The sequence below is a fragment of the Periplaneta americana genome, chromosome 16, assembly GCF_040183065.1.
Source record: "Periplaneta americana isolate PAMFEO1 chromosome 16, P.americana_PAMFEO1_priV1, whole genome shotgun sequence".
Classification (NCBI taxonomy): domain Eukaryota; kingdom Metazoa; phylum Arthropoda; class Insecta; order Blattodea; family Blattidae; genus Periplaneta; species Periplaneta americana.
The window spans coordinates 123,227,730-123,247,878 of NC_091132.1; the positions used below are offsets into that span (position 1 = coordinate 123,227,730).

At 32.8% G+C, this 20,149-nt stretch overlaps 1 protein-coding gene across 1 annotated transcript in view; it reads right to left on the reverse strand.

Annotated features, from left to right (window-relative positions):
* LOC138691197 (putative aminopeptidase-2) overlaps window positions 1-20,149 on the reverse strand; it is a 155,663-nt gene that overhangs the window by 30,560 nt on the left and 104,954 nt on the right. Inside the window, exons 14-17 of the mRNA XM_069812984.1 lie at window positions 19,488-19,959; window positions 16,670-16,828; window positions 10,382-10,681; window positions 7,296-7,479 (exon numbers count right to left, since the gene is read on the reverse strand). Coding sequence (XP_069669085.1) covers window positions 7,296-7,479; window positions 10,382-10,681; window positions 16,670-16,828; window positions 19,488-19,959 — 1,115 coding nt within the window. The remainder of the gene's footprint in view (window positions 1-7,295; window positions 7,480-10,381; window positions 10,682-16,669; window positions 16,829-19,487; window positions 19,960-20,149) is intronic.

Sequence of the window (20,149 nt, forward strand, 5' to 3'; positions counted from 1 at the left end):
GGCATGTAACAACATTATACTACTATCTAAAGCAGGCAACTGCGAAAATTTATTTTTAACTCGATTTTTTCTTTCCTGAAAATTCTGCCTCCCTGAGCCCGGGCTCATGTGGTCCATGTATAAATACGGGCTTGCTTGAATGCACTTCGCAGTATAATAACTGAGACAGGGTGATCAAAAACCCACTAACTCCAATTTTTGACAAAATTTAGTCATGGGCTGGATGATGCTTTTTAGTTTGTCCCGCATGCGTGGAAGGCAAGAATACACTAATATCGAGATTCATCTGCATTCTGGGGGCTATTTCAAAACTCGTGGAAGTCAGAACTCCACTTGCTCCATGGAATAGGAGAGTTTTTGCATTGCAAGCTTAATTTCCCTGTAGGTGGCAACACTATTGCTCAACCACTGAGTAAAGTGATGTGATACAGTATTCGGAATGTCACAAAAATCTATTAAATCCATGTAAGTAAGACTATTAAAGGCACAATATCGAGTCGATTAACTTTCAGAAACCCAATACAGATGCATTATTCCCCAGTCAACTAAAGTACAATTCAGCATTGCCATTGAAAGAAGAAAGCAAGAGGACTTGCAAAATTTAATGCAGTTTATTTCCGAGGAAAGTAGGATGTATTACCATATTACCAAACTCTGTTTGCGGACAGTAATAATCTAGAATCTAGATGCACAGGAAGAACATGAGAGTGAGAGAAAAAAACAGAATCTGTAACATGAATGAGACTGTGTTAACATTTAATATTGTTTATTTTGATGTCTCATATATTTGAAATTTAAAAAAATGTAGTAATGTTAATCTTAATAATAAACTTCCATTTTCTCGTATATTCCAATGTTTCATACTTATTTTTTTCTTCACATGGCTCATATTTATTCACTTTTCTTAATTCATACACTGTGGAAGTCAGAAAACCACTAACTCCAGCAGTGTTTATTTCAAATTGTAGCGTAAGGTAAAGTAAAAATTTGGGTTTTGAAGTATTTATTTGATAAAGAATGTAACTTTACACAATATTAATAGATAAATGTATAATATTTGAAGTTAGTAAGAAAAATAATGTCTTTTCTCTCTCCTGTAAAATTTGGTTTATTGGAGTTAGGGAGTTTTTGATTTCCCTGTCTCAATTGTAGTAAGCTATAGTAGGCTACTGTTATTAAGTAATTATTATGGTAATGGCTATTTCACGACATATTATACTACTGCTGATGCTGCTACTGCTACTACCACCACCACCACCACCACCACCACCACCACCACCACCACCAATAATACTTTCTAATAGATCTACTGTGTGCTCAGAAATAAAGGGAGAGATTGCAGAAATTATGCAATGTCTAAGATTGAAGTCCACAAATGTATAAGAATAAGAAATAGGTGAACTAAATGACTACCAACGTAAGAAATAAAGTTAATGTAAAGTAAACTCTATACGAGGGATGGGAGATGTTGAGTGTTGTATATCAATAATAACTTTTGAGATGATAGTTCTAAGAAATATACACTGTGCCCGTGAGTGATTAATATACTCTGGGGAAGAAATACAGAAGAACTACAAAAAGTGTATTTACAAATAACCGAAAGAAATAGAAAGTAAGACTCTTAGAAAGTTCATAATTGGCGGCGTTTTTTCATATTACGATTCAGTTTTATTTGGTGAAAACGAACACGAAATTAAAATGTTCACTGTATTGTTACTAAAAGCTTTGCAAGGAAATGATCTGAAAGTAAATGTTGACAAAAAAAAATATTTTATGCTTACTAGTAATTTATATGCAAATAACATAATCATAATTAAAAGAGATACACGTGAAAAAGTAAACGAGTTTAACTACTACTTTATTTATTTACAACTTACTTACAAATGGCTTTTAAGGAACCCGAAGGTTCATTGCTGCCCTCACATAAGCCTGCCATGGGTCCCTATCCTGTGCAAGATTAGTCCAGTCTCTATCGTCATATCCCACCTTTCTCAAATCCATTTTAATATTATTCTTCCATCTACGTCTCGGCCTTCCCAAAGGTCTTTTTCCCGCGGCCTCCCAACTAACACTCTATAAGCATTTCTGGATTCGCCCATACGTGCTACATGCCCTGTCCGTCTCAAACGTCTGGATTTAATGTTCTAATAATGTCTGATGAAGAGTACAATGCATGCAGTTCTGCACTGTGTAACTTTCTCCGTTCTCCTGTAACTTCATCCCTTTTAGCCCCAAATATTTTCCTAAGAACCTTATTCTCAAATACCCTTAATCTCTGTTCCTCTCTCAAAGTGAGAGTCCAAGTTTCACAACCATACAGAACAACCGGTAATATAACAGTTTTATAAATTCTAACTTTCAGATTTTCTGACAGCAGACTAGATGACGAAAGTTTCTCATTTCCCATATTTATTCTGCATTTAATTTCCTCCCGAGTGTCATTTATATTTGTTACTGTTGCTCCAAGATATTTGAATTTTTCCACCTCTTCGAAGGATAAATTTCCAATTTTTATATTTCCATTTCGTAGGATATTCTGGTCACGATACATAATCATATATTTCATCTTTTCGGAGTTTACTTCCAAGCCTTTTGCTTTACTTGCTTCAAGTAAAATTTCCGCGTTTCCCCTAATCGTTTGTGGATTTTCTCCTAACATGTTCACATCATCTGCATAGACAAGAAACTGATGTAACCAGTTCAGTTTCAAACTCTCTATGTTATCCTGAACTTTACTAATGGCATATTCTAGACTGCTTTATTACTTATGATAATAATGGAAAACAGGAAATTAATACTCGTATTCAGAAAGCAAATAAATGTTATTATGCATTACCGTATCCGATATATCAAAGATTAAATTAATTAGGTACAGAAAGCAAAATTACATATACAGATTAATCTTAAGTAATGTCATTCATTTCCGGGGGCTAATCTTTGAAATATTTCAAATAAGAAAGTTTAATACAATTTGCTCGTTTTTTCTTCCTTTTTGGGATAAAAATTGTTTTATATGAAACATTTCGTAGCAGGATTTGGGAAAGTCATTGATTTAATTCGCAATATGCCCAATCACTTGAAGAGTAGGTATTATGATAATAAATTATTAAAAGAATCTTAGTTTTGTCCTTTGAAAATGCAAAAATTTGATCTGAACAAATGAAACATTTTAAAATTCCTTTTGAGTGGACAGCAAGTACGTGTGTTTGCATTGCATATACATTTAATATTGTTTAATATGTTTAAATAAATGTATCTTTATCTTAGCTCGAATGGTTTTCTCATTGCACGTGTGGAAAAATGTGGTAGCTCCCGAAAATAAAGGGGGTGGCTCTTGAAAACTTTTAGTTTTGTGTGACCGTGGTAAAAATGATCTTTATTGCATATAAACTGACGTTAAATAAATACTTTGTTATTATTGTTATTAAATCCAAGTGGTATTTTGTGCATGAGTACTATTCCTGTTGTTCACAGACTTATACACCACAAAATATCTCAATATCTCAATATCTCAATATCTCAATATCCGGTAATTTCATCACTATAGAATTTTGTTATTGTAGGTTTAATTTGTAATTTAGTAAATACAAAAATATTCTTTGTTCTTAACTTCTATGATAAAATGTCTAGCTTTCATTAATCAGGTATTCTTGTCGTACTTTAATTTTTATTGTAATTGTAATTGTAAATTTAATATTAATTGTAATCTAATTGTTCATGTTATAGTTGTAATCCCCTGGTAGAGGGGCAGAGAAGGCCTGACGGCCTTATCTCTACCAGGTTAAATAAATAAATCTAATCTAATCTAATCTAATCTAATCTATACACATAGGTCCACGAATGCAAACACACAGTACCAGAGCATGTGGGGAGAGACTACATCATTAGTAGGGACCGGATTTTTATGTAATATCAAGGTGTGAAATATGTACATATTTATGTAAGAAAAAATAAGCTGAATATGTACCGAAATATGTAAAATCATGAAGATGTTTAATATCAATTATGACAGGTATAGTCCATTTTGAATAGGATAGGTAAGACTCTCCAGTTGTGATTTCATAGAGCACTCGACTTTTTTACCGCACGCTTGACAACATTACTATTTTTCCATCTGTAGTGAAAGCTTTGTCCATCGCAATCCATGATTTTATTTTTATCGTTAGGGTTGAAGATACAGGGGCCATTTTAGTTGGTAAATGCAGTAAATAAACTCACTTGCACTTTATACTGTAAGTACTAAAACTAAAGAACTAAGTGAAATGAATGACACAACAGTACTGCAAGCACTGTTTCGCTTTACTGGATTAGGAGAAAATAGGTTATGTGGGACACATGCATTTTAGCTGCTCCCTGTACTACGAAACAAAGTATCTACTTAAACCTCAAACTGTAGGTATTTACAAACTGTTGTTTGAAAAGTGACATTCCTGTCTCATTCAGAAGGGTAGGATTATTCCAGCCGAGAACCATGCTTTCTAATTCCTCTGAAAATCCCATTTCCGTATAGTTCTACTAAATTTAAAGTAAGGAGGTCAAGCAATAACCTGAAAAGCTATTTATTTTAATCTTTCAGTTTGTTCCTTTACTCCAGCTTCTTTTCAAAATTCGGCTACTTTATTGCGGCTCATGTCAGACTTGACACGAGTTTTCCCTGGAAGGATTAGGAAGAGGGTGGGTAAGATTGCAAATTGCATGGCAACGGCTTGTTAAGACGTATGTAGAACAATTTATATCCCTTCTTGGGTAAGTAAAAAGGTTTTTTTTTTTTATAAATCTGTGTATTTCAAATTGTAAACTTCCCCAGCAGAAGTTTTTTTTTTTTCCTTTTAGTGAAGTAGAAATGAATAAAACCCCTAAAAATGTAGATTTATGTAATACCAAGCCATAATATGTAATGTGGGTTAAATATGTAAAAAATGTACTATCAAATTTTAATATATTAATGGCAATTACAAGATTCGCAAATATTTGTTATTTATATACAGTTAGGTTCAAAGGAATATAATATGTAATTACATAAAAATCCGGTCCCTAATCATTAGAGGTGTTTAATTGTATTCCTTAGAGATGTTTAATTGTATTCAAAGTAATCGAACGCAGGACTCTATATATGAAGAAGTAGGGGCCTATGACTGGATATGCTGCAGAATTGGTCAAAGTCGCAGCTTACAGATCATAATATCACGTTCATCTTTCAACAAAAAGGAACGCTTCCTCATTTTGACCAGTGTTCGCGAATACCTGAATGCCACGCTATCAAACGGCTGGAATTTCGGTTTATGTGAAGGATAAAGTGTTTGTGGAATCCCTACCAATAGATAATATGAATTGAAGTTGAGAATTACCACAGATATCGACGCAATTGACAGGAACATGTTAGAATTATAATGTGGGATGAGCTGGATTACAGGCTGGATATTTCGAGTTACTAGTAGAGCTCGCATTGGGCATGTTTAAGAGTATGAAAACTTCAAATAACATTAGTTACAAGCGTATAGCGAAAGTACTTACTAGAGATGAACAGCTATCGAGAAAACGAGACTAACAGCGCCCGCAAAGCCGAAAACCCGCACGACAATGTTGTATTACGTCGCGTCCTTGACGTAAAAACTGATAGTGAATCTTCCGAGACTCGATATTGATCATCTCCCGAAGTCAGCAGTTGTTTATACCTGACTGAACTTTTATCTAGCCCTACTTTGGCAACTGTTATACTGTATAGCCTATGTATAAACAATCAAGTAGCCTATTTGAAACATTTCTACCCTTCAGTGTAAATAATGCGTTTCCCAGTCTTTATTTAATTACTAGGCCCTTATTAAAAGGCTAGGAATTTTCTTTTCATATGTTTAAGATCAAGTGTGCAATCTCAAGTAAAAAGATATTAATGTCATGTTTTATGTTTCTTAGAAATGCAAATTTATTTTAGAATTGTTTTTTTTTATTTATATAACCATCGGTAATATAATATAATAGAACATTTTGATAATTAAGATACTGTTCGATATCATTTGGTATAAATTTAGGAACAACTGTATTAAATACAATGTTTTTTACCGATGATCAAATATTGACCGCAGAATCTGAGGATGATCTACAAATGGCAACTTACCAGCTCTAGCTAATAACAGAAGGATATAACCTAAAAATTTCTAATAACAAATCTAAAACAATGGCTTTCAGAGGACTTAACCATAGGCGATGTAAAATAGTTATTAATCAATAAAATACAACAGATATCTTCTTTTAACTACTTAGGCTGCAATATATCTTATTTGGGTGAACAGGGTATTAACAGTAAGTTGAGCAAATTCCAACAGATGTGTGGAACAATAAGAAGAACTTTAAGAAATACAACACAGCGCTCAACACAATTAAAATTTTACAAAACCCTAGCAGTTCCATTATTAACTTACGGCTCAGAAAACTGATCATTAAACCGCGCATCAAAAATAAAAATCCAAATAAATGAAATGAAGTTCCTACGAGGTGTTGCCGGTTATACTTTATTAGATCATCAAAGAAACGAAAATATCTGACAATTATTAAATATTTTTAATTTAGAAGAAAAGATTAAAAATCAGAAACAAAATTGGCACCAAAATATTACAAGAATGACTAATGACAGATTACCAAAACAAATTATGGATTATGCACCAAAAGTATATGGCTATAGAAATGTAGGAAGACCGAAAATAAGATGGACAGATGATTTAAGCCTTGAAGACGGAACAGGCCAATAGGCCTAATCCCTGTAGCAGAAGAAGAAGATACTGTTCTGTTTTGTCTTTTTGTGTCATTTAAACATTTATGTTATCTATTACAATGATGTATGTTATTCAAAGTTACGAAATCTTTCCACGCCGACCAAATACTATTTCGAGAATGACGAGCGAGACTCGAAGCGCAGCGAGAATGACGAGCCGAGACTCGAAAGACAAATGCAGCGAACACAGCGAGCGAGAGCGGCAGTTAGTTTTGTTCATCTCTAGTACTTACCTTGATAAACAAATTAAAGTGAATGAATCATTTACGTACACAGTGTGCATTATTGCAAGTTGAAGTTCATAATTTAGATACAAGTTGATTAAATTGAGAGTATACCGGTACCTAATGCACTCTTTTATTAGTTTCTCATTTGTACGAATCACACATTTTGAGTTCTTACAATATTTACCACTCTTCTGTTACCGCTACCAAAACACATTTTCCATTACATTTTTACCGAATAATTTTTTTTGAGATATTTTCAAAAACACAAATAATTAAAAGGGGAAAAGATAATTTCTTACCTTCGCAATCGTATTGTATTGAAAAAATGTAGCAAATGCTTCATTGAGCCAAGTAAATTTCCACCATTTTGGGCTGACTAAATCGCCGAACCATAGATGAGAAATTTCATGACCAACCAACAACGCTACATCTTCCTTCATTTTTTTAGTAGATTCTTCATCTTTATAAACAAGCATACTCTCTCTGAAACAGAAAGTGAATATAAATAAAAAATACGAATCTGGATATTATCTTTCATAACTGTAGATTAGGTCACTAATATACAAATGGACTGTGTTGTACAGGTATAAAAATATATGTAGTAGTAGTAGTAGTAGTAGTAGTAGTAGTAGTAGTAGTAGTAGTAGTAGTAGTAGTAGTGGCGGTGGCAGCAGCAGCAGTGGTAGTGGTAGTGGTAGTGGTAGTGGTAGTAGTAGTAGTAGTAGTAATAGTAGTAGTAGTAGTAGTAGTAGTAGTAGTAGGCCTAAATAATATTTCATTTCTATTGGTAATAATGTCATCAAACCACCTCAAGTTTTGTAGGTTTTAATATCCAATACACAGCCGTACTTCGAAAATTGCACACCGCAGAATCAGACGTGTAAACTATTTTTAGTAAGTCTTGAAGTTTTTAATAACCAATTGAATTTGAGCTCTAAATATGTCAGCAATCCTGAAGATCATGGCCTTCGTGTAATAGCCTATTGTTTATTGTAGTGTGCGTTTTGTTTTATTCTGAAAAGCCATATTTCTCAAAACTGACGACAGATGGATTTTGGAAAATAGGAAAATAATGTAGGAAAATTGACATTTCACTGAAAACTACTATTTTTCTGAAAAAGTTTGGGTTCCAGGCTTCAAAATTAGGGATGATTTATTAAAATCCGTTCAACCGTTTTCCCGTAATTTCCATTACTAGTTCAAATTATATATATTTATTACAGGCAACCAGCGTATCTCAAGGAGTAGGAGTCTTTGTCTACTGACCAGAAGCTACGCTCAGGCGTAAGTTCGATTTTACCGCATAAGAAACAAAAGAAGTTACCGGTACTCAGCAACGACCGAATAAACAAAATGATGTTTACTGCACAACAGTGAGCGAAATGTGTCTTGTGGTTTGCTAAATTTGAAAGTGTAACGTCTGTTCAACGAGAGTATGGTGTTCGGAGGGCTCCGAGTTACAAGTCAATAATGTCGATAATAACAGACATCTGTGATTATCTGTATGACATATTTGGTGATAATTAGTGTGGTTGAGGAGAGCCAATTATATAGCCTCCAAGTTCCCCAGACCTGACATCACTCGATTTCTTTCTCCGAGGTTTCGTGAAGAATGATGTGTATGCACAGCGACCCAAGGATATTCATGATCTCAGTGCAAAGATTTTCTCAGCTTTTGAGAAAGTTACCCCTGAGATGTTAGACCACACATGTGAGGAATTAGCCTCAAGATATGAACTGTGTCGTGTTCGCAATGGTGGGCACGTTGAGGTCTTCTAGAATGTATGTATGCACAAATTATTTAACAATAAATAGCAACAGTTCTCATTTTATCACGTTTTTATTTTATGTCTTCTCAAACGGATCACCCTGTATTATTCGATTTTTTTTAGATATTATCTGAAGCATAAAAACATTCGTTTATTAGAATACTGCAGTCTATGGAGTGCTGTTGTTGCCTCCTAAATTAATAATATATCTAACGAAGTTGAGTTCAGAAGCACTTTCATTGATGCAGTAGATGTCATTTTTATTTAATTTAATAGTACATATATAGGTATACGACTTAACTTACTGACTTTTAAGGAACCCTAAGGTTCATTGCCGCCCTCACATAAGCCCGCCATTGGTCCCTATCCTGAGCAAGATTAACCCAGTCTATATCATCATATTCCACCTCCCTCAAATCCATTTTAATATTATCTTCCCATCTACGTCTCGGCCTCCCCAAAGATCTTTTTCCCTCCGGCCCCCAACTAACACTCTATATGTATTTCTGGATTCGCCCATACGTGCTACATGCCCTGCCCATCTCAAACGTCTGGATTTTATGTTCCTAATTATGTCAGGTGTAGAATACAATGCGTGCAGCTCTGCGTTGTGTAACTTTCTCCATTCTCCTTTAACTTCATCCCTCTTAGCCCCAAATATTTTCTTAAGGACGTTATTCTCAAAGGCTCTTAATCTCTGTTCCTCTCTCAAAGTGAGAGTCCAAGTTTCACAACCATACAGAACAACCGGTAATGTAACTATTTTATAAATTCTAACTTTCAGATTTTTTGACAGCAGACTAGACGACAAAAGCTTCTCAACCGAATAATAACAGGCATTTTCCATATTTATTCTGCGTTTAATTTCCTCCCGAGTGTCATTTATATTGTTACTGTTGCTCCAAGATATTTGAATTTTTCCACCTCTTCGAAGGATAAATTTCCAATTTTTATAGTTCCATTTCGTACAATATTCTGGTCACGAGCTTCTAGAATGTATGCAGAAATTATTTAACAATAAATAGCAATATGTCTCCCAAATGGATCACTATGTATTATCCGATTTTTTAGATATTATCTGAAGCATAAAAACATTAGTTTATTAGAATACTGCAGTCTATGGAGTGCTATTGTTGCCTCCTAAATTAATAATATATCTAACGGAGTTGAGTTCAGAAGCACTTTCATTGATGCAGTAGGTGTCAGTATTTATTTAATTTAATAGTACATATGAGCCGTTCAAACATGTTTTCGGTTATTGTTGTAAGTCAAAATTGGGTGATGAGGTTTAAAGTAAAAATTCTGCAAAATACAGCGCAAAGTAACAATTAATATGTCCTTCTTGCTATCCACTGACTACTAATAGTTTAAACAAATTGAATATTAATTGCTACTTTGTGCTGTTTTTTGCAGAATGTTTACTTTAATCCTCATTACCCATTTTTGACTTACACCACTTCTGCTGTGAACGGCTCATATATAGGTATACGGCTTAATTAAATGTGAAAATTGTAACTTGTTTTAATTGGATTTTGTGTACCTGACAAAACATCAGAATAGATTTTCTTGCGTCACATAATTTTTTTCTAAAAAAAATAACTATACAAGTTGCTTACCTGTAAGTGATGAGGCCCCAATTCTCCATAGCCCAAAATGGAAAATCTGGTACAGCTACATGATCCAGCTTTGGCAGATCATATTTGATCCCCGTGTAGTTCTCAAGTTGTTTGATGATGGGTGCCGTAAGATTCAGCGCATATTTTCCTTCATCTAACCTGTTTTCTCTAATCCACACTTTGTATTTTCCGTCTGAGGTGGAGATGTTCTTCAAATCTGACACTACAAATGCCAGAAAATATGTAGACATGGGTGGCGACTCTTTAAATGAATCCCATATTTTTCCACCTATTTTTGGGCTGCAATGCACATAATAATAATAATAATAATAATAATAATAATAATAATAATAATAATAATATTAATAGTGTTCTGAAATTACATGATTTTTCCTACTATAAAATAATCATAATAATAATAATAATAATAATGATAATGATAATGATAATGATAATAATAATAATAATAATAATAATAATAATAATAATAATAATAATAATGATGATGATGATGATGATTTATTTAACCTGGCAGAGTTAAGGCCATACTGCCTTCTCTAACACTCAATCGGGAGTAAAACTGCGTTAGAAAAACACTACAAATTTACAAAGTACACTACAATTTTACACACAAAACTGAATAAGATAATAGTAATAAAATCTAAACAACAAGTAAGAAGAAATCAGGCATAATATATAACATTCAGAAAGAAAGAAAAAAGCATAATAAAATGTGAACAGCAGGTCAAAATAAATGAGGCATACAAAGTATAAAAAATAAGACAATTATTGATGATGATAATAATAATAATAATAATAATAATAATAATTATTATTATTATTATTATTATTATTATTATTATTATTATAAAAATAAGAATAGTAATAATAATAATAATAATAATAATAATAATAATAATAATAATAATAATAGTAGTAGTGCAGTACAAAGTATACAATGAATACAATATTTTTTAAGTACACACAGTAAGGAAAATTATGATTATATATAGCCTAACTCAACGTATGACATTAGAGATATACCATTATCGGAAAATATGAAAACAAAAATATGAAATAAGTTAAATATCACTAGAACATAAAAAAATGTGAATACGTGGAAACATGCAATACAACACTTGTCATAATAGTAAGTTAGTTTGGCAACTCGTCATAAGATAATTTTCTAACTCGGATTTGAAAGATTTCAATGTTCGGCAGCCCTTGACTTCAGGCGGCAGAGAGTTCCAGTGACGAGAGGTAGCAACAGTGAAAGATGAGGAATACAGAGATGATGTGTGAAGTGGAATTTCTAGCGTGTTATCGCGTTGTGATCGAGTATCAATATTATGATAGCGCGAGAGAGATGAAAACGAGCGAATAAATAAGAGGGGGGTGAAGTGTGTATAATTCGATATAAGAGAGAAAGTGGGTGCAGATTTCTCCTCTCATGTAACCTAAGCCATGATAACTTCTCGAAAGAAGGTGAGATATGATCCTAGTATCGAACATTACAAATGAAGCGGACGCACGCGTTATGAACACGCTGTAGTTTCTGAGCGAAATCAATCCTGAGATCACTGAACACAACGTCGCAATAGTCGAAGTGAGGTAGAATGAGTGTCTGTACTTCTAAATACTTTGTCTAGTCGTTGTTTAGGCCTATATGAAATTAGAAACAGATTTTAAGAATATTCATAATTAAAAATTAAAATAAATAAATGGATAAATAAAATAAATAAGACAGATAAACAAAACTAAATACTAATAGTAAAAAAATATATCTAAATGAAGTGTATAAAAAGAAACAAAATTACATGACAAATAAATTAACAATAAAGCAAACAAATGAATATTCGATTCTCTAAACAAGAAATAAAACAAATTAATAATAAATAATCAAATAGCAAATAACGAATGGAAGACATAAGATAGTTAATACACGAGTAAAAAACAAACTTGTATCTCTGTAGAAAGTAAGTTTTCCACATTTCTCATTTTACTCTAATCCGTAATTTTTTAGGGTTCTTCTACTATACTAAAAGAACAAATAGCTGCCTTGGTAACATAGCTGACAGAACCGTAGCTTACTACGACTGCGGATCAAAATTAAGATTTCAGTTGTAATTGTGTTTGATAATATATCTATGGTTGTGGGACTTTTTCTCGGAGCTCTGCGTTTTCACCAACACACCCCACAATCCCACTGTCATTAGGCCTATCAATTCTATCTCGAAATATATATGGGACCACTTGTATGTATGTATGTATGTATGTATGTATGTATGTATGTATGTATGTATGTATGTATGTATGTATGTATGTATGTATGTATGTATGTATGTATTTCACCGTAACGGAGTTGATTTCGTTAAATGAATTGATTGAATATATTATAGACAGAGTATTTACAGTTAACATGTATGTGTCATGTTTGCTATTATATTCTATAATATATATTGTATACTATTATATACTATATTATAGGACATAATAGTATACAATATAATTATATTATAGAACATAATAGTAAACATGGTGCACATTAACTGTAAATACTCTATACATAATATATTCAATTAATTCATTTAACGAAATCAACTCCGTTACGGTGAACAACAACATATATTCTGAGATTATGAAATTAATATCTTTTACTATAACTGCCAGTATGAATTTGTTTAAGCTAAGAAAATGTTCTTCCTACGTCACATGACGTTACAGGGACAAAATAATAATAATAATAATAATAATAATAATAATAATAATAATAATAATAATAATAACAATAACAAAAATCAATATACAAATTATGAATATTTATATTTTACACAATATATACAAACAATTCGTTTATCAAAACCTATCCCGTTGCAGTGAACGAAAACATACAGTATATTCTGAGGTTATGAAATGCAAATCTTTTACGAGCATCACATAAAATTTGTTTAAACTAAGAGAATGTTGTTTCTACGTCATATGACGTTATAGGGGGCATATTTATATTACATTACATCTTTATTATTTAATGACCCCATGCGTACCTGCTTGTAATTCGACCTTTCTCACGCATCCATGTGACGTAATAGATGTAGCTACCAGAAGAAACTACTCGATCCGCTGTATGTTTGGGAACGAAAATGCGCTGCCACATACACAAGGAGGGCTCTCATTTCTAAACTTCCCAGTCTAAATAACTATTTATTTCAATAAAATTTAATTTAAACGAAAAACACTACAATTAAGATATTAAGGGAGAGGTTTGAAACCGATGTTGACTAAATTTTAGTTTTCACCCTCTCACCTCCTCTATCCCTTTTGAAATTTTAAATGACACCTATATAATATTATACTTAAATTTATAAAAGTGTTCATTTGTTTATACATCTCAATAATTTGTTTCTCATCTTTTGTTTTTATAGTTGCGTTGTCTGGCAGTCTGTGTTTTGTTATTGTTGATTAAAGTTGAAGAAAATAAAACTTACTTACTTACTTACTTATTGGCTTTTAAGGAACCCGGAGGTTCATTGCCGCCCTCACATAAGCCCACCATTGATCCCTATTATAAGCAAGATTACTTCAGTCTCTACCATCATATCCCACTTCCCTCAAATCCATTTTAATATTATCTTCCCATCTACGTCTCGAGCTCCCCAAAGGTCTTTTTCCCGCCGGCCTCCCAACTAACACTCTATATGCGTTTTGAAGAAAATAAAACTACAAAGAATATTATTAGTTACAGGGTATTTCAGATAGTAACACAAATTAATATTAAGGAATATTATGGTTGTGTATTATGAACGTATTCTTTAAACATTCAAAACTGAATATAGAATAATAAATGTCAAAGTTCACACTATTTTTTATGGTCTTGATGCTATTGCAATGCTATATAGAGAAGTCTCGTAATATGCTGTACTACTATCCAGCCAAGAATGGAGCACATTTTGAACATTTACTTTAGTAAATTTAATTCATTGAATTCAGGAAACTGATGAGATAAACTGCTCTCTTGTGATCACTGTTCGACCTGTAATTGCTCATTTATGATCACGGTGATCTTAGACAGTGAAGCAGTGGAAAACAGTGATTGAACTGTGAACCTGTTCGAGGTGAACACTGAACAGTTCATTCTTCCCCGCTCATCGGAGCGTCTCACTGCGATGTTTCAGTGCTCTCGATATTTCGCACATGGTAGGAGAGGACGAGAAAAAGTTGAGGTTATGTGTTTGTACTTCACAGAAGTCAAGTGTAACCACAATACTGAGATGTAAATATAAGCGTTTCATCATTTTAAAAACGGGTTAAAGATTATAAAGTCAGCATTCATTCATTCATTCATTCATTCATTCATTCATTCATTCATTCATTCATTCATTCATTCATTCATTCATTCATTCATTCATTCATTCATTCATTCATTCATTCATTTAATCATTTAATCAAATCCTATAGACAAAGTGAACACTTGTCATCTGGCTACCCAATATAATGATTGTCCATTTGATTTTGTCTAGTATTTCTGAAGTGAAATATTATATAGAAAAAGAAAGGAACAATTAGTAATTATCAATATTGTTAATCAAATAATTTTTTTTCATAAGTGTATATTATTATTGGGAGTATTTTTGTATACGCAAACGCATTATTAATTTGGTTATAACTTTTATATCACCTTTATAAAGGTAAACACGCTTTGAAATATTTAAGTGGGAAAATCGTCGTATCTCGGTTATTTTGACAAATTTTATGTACATTTTCACTTTATATGAGGCATTGTTGTGTATTAATTATTATTTGAGATCTCCATTCATGTATAGGCAGTTTATTAAATAAATTTAAAAACCTAGTCATGTTTACTTGAGGGTATACAATGTAATAATGTTGTGCTGTACACCTGAACAGTATTTCATGGTAGAATATGATTGCTGAGACATTTGTTCTAAAGAAAATAATTTGTTGTGCTTACATTTCGTAATTTCAAAATGAAATTGTTTTCCTCATTTTGAAAGTGACTTTTGTCTCAATAGTGATTAGTAATTTTGACATAATCCACACATTCATTACTCAGAAGATGTAAGAAACATTGTTTATTTTTTAAATCATTATCATATTTGGTAAAATTTTGTTATTATTGTAATTTTACTAGTTTAATAGTGTAGCCAGTTAATAAATTCACTGCTTAAAATAATGGAATGAATTAAGCAATGTAAAAACCTGCCAGATTTTCGGCTGTCGGCTGACAATAGTAGTATATTTTCCGGCTTTAAGAAATTGAAATCTGCCAGTATCAGCCAGAAACCTACTGAGTTGGCAACGCTGAATGTATTGCTAAAATCGTGCGCTCACAGTTACGCGTTCGAATCTTCAAACAGCAAACTGGCTATTACCGTTTGGTGCCTAGACTTCTATCACTCCTCCTCCTAGTTGGTACCATTGCGTCTCTCCTCCGGATCAGGTCGCTGTACTTCTGCCCCTCCTTCCCCCGTATGTTGTAGGTAATCAGTTACGTCCATTTTCGGCTTACCCACTGGAAATTTCTAGCGCTCCTTCACTGGGGCGGCAAAACCCGAAGTGAGACAAGTGACCAAGAGGCTTGGAGCTCACATATTAAGTTTTTCACAGCCCCAACTCCCCCCTTGCAAGGACGTGTTTTCACGTACCTTTAAAGTTTCTCCTCCCACTTCCCCCCTCATTCATTCATTCATTGGCGGACGTAGTTCCCAGTGTTGTCACTAGGCAGCAGTGGAGCGCAGCGCACGCAGTGAGAAAAGAGCATGAACTGTCTCAGCTAGTGAGCAGTTTAGCTCTCGAACTGTGATCACTGTTTAAAGAGCTGTTTAATCACAGATGTGATCATGATTTTTCGATCACTGTGATTAAATCACACGTTAGTGATTTTTTGCTCATCTCTAGAAACTACCCAAATTAAACTGTGTTATCATCCTACAACCAACTGCCGTAGGAAATATTATGTGCGTGAAATACTGCATGTTCATTTGCAGGAAATAAGATCTCTTATGTTGAGAAATCAGTCATTTTGATTTTTGTTATCTAAACTTTCAACAAGAAGTTTTAATTATGGTGTATCCGACTTATTTAGAAAATTTTTATAGAAATTCACGAGGTATTCAGGCCTAACATTTGCTCGGCAATTAACGACGAGAGTTATTGACATTTTGAAAACATTACTGTATTACAGCGCGATCCATCATGTCCTTTTCACTGACTGAACTGTAAGTTTATGTCGAGAGACATTAGTATCCCACCATATTAAGTTGAACTTACTCAGGTAAAGAGCTCCTTTCCAGCGGCATGTTGGACAAGGAATGATAATGACTTGGTCTTGCGAGGTTTACTTGAAATCTAGCCTTCAGTGCTGGTTCATCGAAACATGGGAAAGCCTTGCGAGCATGAGTGGGTTCAAAGTGGGTTGTAGCCAACCATCTGTAACATTAAGCCGACACGAATTTATTACATACTTAAACATATATCAATATTTATTAAATATTCCAACAAGAGGAATTCCACACAAGTTAAATATTTAGGAATTATTATAGCCGAGCATTTACGTTGGGATAAACAAATTGATTTCGTGTGTACAAGTATAAGAAAGACAATTTATAAATTCATAATACTTCGAAATTTTATCACTAAGGAGGCATTGAGAATAATATTTTTAGATATGGTACCATCATTAATACAATATGGTATAATAAATTGGGGTGGAGTAGCATCATCTGTACTTAATCCATTAATTTTATTACACAGAAGATTAATAAAAATTTGTCTGACCAAAAATATGGATTACCCAACAAATTCAATTTATACAGATTTTAATGTATTAACTATTGAAGAAATTTATAAATATAGTTTACTAACTTACTACTACAGAAATCAAATAAAACATAAATATAATCGACATGAATATCGTACTCGAAGACAAAAATCTACTTTCCCATTAATTGAGCCTAAATGTCAAACAAGTGCAGCTCTTAAACATGGTGCTAGTTTCGGCCTAAGACTTTATAATAAAATTACAAACCATTATCCAAATTTGAAATATTTTAAAATTGAAGCTTTTAAGAAAGAAATGTGTAAAATTATCCATGATATTACAATATTAACAAATGCATTTTTTTACCTTTTATTTATGTCGACTATATTCATGTTTTTATTGAATATCACTGGCTTCTGTCTGATTGTCAACTTATATTAAATGTGTATTTTTCTCTCTTTTTCTCTTTCGTCTTAATTCTAGCTCTTGTGTTGAATTTATTGGTTTGAATTAAGTTACTGTATTTAGTAAACTGTCCTTGTAAATTTTATGTTATATTATTGACTAAGACCACACCGTACACGAGCCTGGCTAGAAACATTTTTGTTTTATAAATTTAATTTGTACTCATTAGCTAGCTAGTTAAATAAATAATAGTACATTATGCAACGAGCCTATAATGGTAGTAATTAAGATGCGAGTATGTTTATGAAACGAGCGCAAGCGAGTTTCATAATTTTCATACGAGCGTCTTAATTACCATTATAGTCAATTTTCATACGACTTTTTATTGCTCGACCATATTTCTAACTTCAAATTATTCATAAGTATTCATGTTATTCTTATCTGACTGAGGAGCGGAACTGACCTTGTGCAATACCTCGTAAATTGTGAGATGTGCGTAGACGCGAAAGTATTGATTTTTTTTTCCGAGAAATAAATGTCAACATTGACCTTGATATAATCTAGAGAGTAAAATATACATTAATCTTGATATAACCTTGAAATTGAATTAGACATTGAAAAACGAGATGACAAATTGAATTTATTTGAATATTATTTACAATTAACGCTAATTATTATAGTAACAGAACTGACTTTATTTCAAATATAGGTGATTTATTGATTTATTGTTGTCTTTCGATTGCATATCCGAGAATAATCGATACTTGCGCTTTCATATTGCTACAATGGTATTTTCTGATTGCTGGAACACCTGAACTTTAATGAATAGGTGTACTTTAATGAGGTCCATTAAAGGGCTGCTACCAGGTGTATAATTACTACATTTCAGCATGGTCGAGCATAAAATCTATACTAATAATAAATCTGTAGCCGAAATTTTTCTGGTAAGTTTCGATTTTCCATAAATAATTGGTCCTAACATATATAATTAACCGCCCTGAAATCGAAAATCGATTTTTTGAAATTTTTGTTTGTATATCTGTCTGTCTGTCTGGATATTTGTTACCTTTTCACGCGATAATGGCTGAACCGATTTATATGACAATTGAATATAAATAAAGTTCGTTGTAACTTAGAATTTAGACTATATGGCATTCCAAATATTTTATTTAAAAGGGGGGGTTATAAGGGGGCTTGAATTAAATAAATCGAAATATCTTCCTTATTATTAATTTTCCTGAAAAATATTACATACCAAATTTTCTTTAAAACTAATTTCCGATAAGTTTTATTCTATGCAAAATTTTGATAGGACTGATATTTAATGAGATAAATGAGTTCCAAAATTACAAAAACAACGCTATCTAAGGTGGTGTAATGAAATAATAAACAAATGACTTCGTTTATAAGGGGCCTTAGACAACAACAATCGAAAGCTATGAAACATAGCCTACAGAGAATGTTTCTGTATATGTATGAAGTAATATCGGAAGCTAAATTAACCTATTTGTATAATTAATTATTAATTCACCATTGGAAAGTGTAGTTTCTCTAGATGGACATAATGCTATAATGTTATTACAGTAACTTCTGAGTGAATCGAGGACAGGTAAGATTAAAATAACTTCTTATGCACAAAAAACTTTATAGGCTATTTTGTACATTCGTTTTCTGTATTTCCTAATAATTTTTACGAGTGGTCTCTTGATCAAAATGATCGCATTTTAATTATTTGAATACAATTTAAATTACGTAACATATTAAACGATTTATCCTTCTATCAAACACGAATGTTCCCTGGATCAAATGTTCTATTTTAATTATGTAATTACTTTATATTTATTTCTAACGGTTGCAGCGGAGCGCACGGGTACGGCTAATAAATAAATATAAACAAGCGAGGTTTTCAATCCGGTTTCTTACCTATATTCGTTATTAGAGGTTAGGTAACTGGACCTATAGAAGCCAAGGAGATCGCGTTGTTGAAGACTTCCAGTAAATTTTATGTGTATGAGGTACAGTTGTCTAGGTTGCAGTCTCCGATCCAGCTTCATTTTATAAAGATGCGTTGTTGCATCGTAGTTCGTGTTCACAACCTTCAGGTCTCGTGATCCACCGATTGTCTTCACCGAGGGGTTCTCTACGATGTTCAGTCCGTTGTGGTGCAAGGTAATATGATTTTCACTGGTTGTGGCATTCACTGTGATCTCCACCTCTCCTTCGAATATAAAATTCTTCTCCTCGAAGTAAGGAATTAACGTTAATTTGTAGTGAGTTGGTAGGACCGTGATTGGCAATCTGTAGTCTGTCGATGAAGAACCAGATACTGATAGAGATATCAGAAGTAGCTGCAATAGTGTAGATAGTACCTCTCGGTCCATAACGAGTTGATGACCTGGAAAAAATATGACGTGAGAAGAGACCTAGTTATGAGAATAATTATTATTTCTTTACCCTCTTATTTTAAACATCTCTTTCAAACTACACAGGCTATGCGGAATCTATGAGGTAATGAAGTGAGAATGAAGTAATATCATAATAAAAATGGCAGGAAAGTCCAGAAAAATAAGAAACGAAAAGCTACA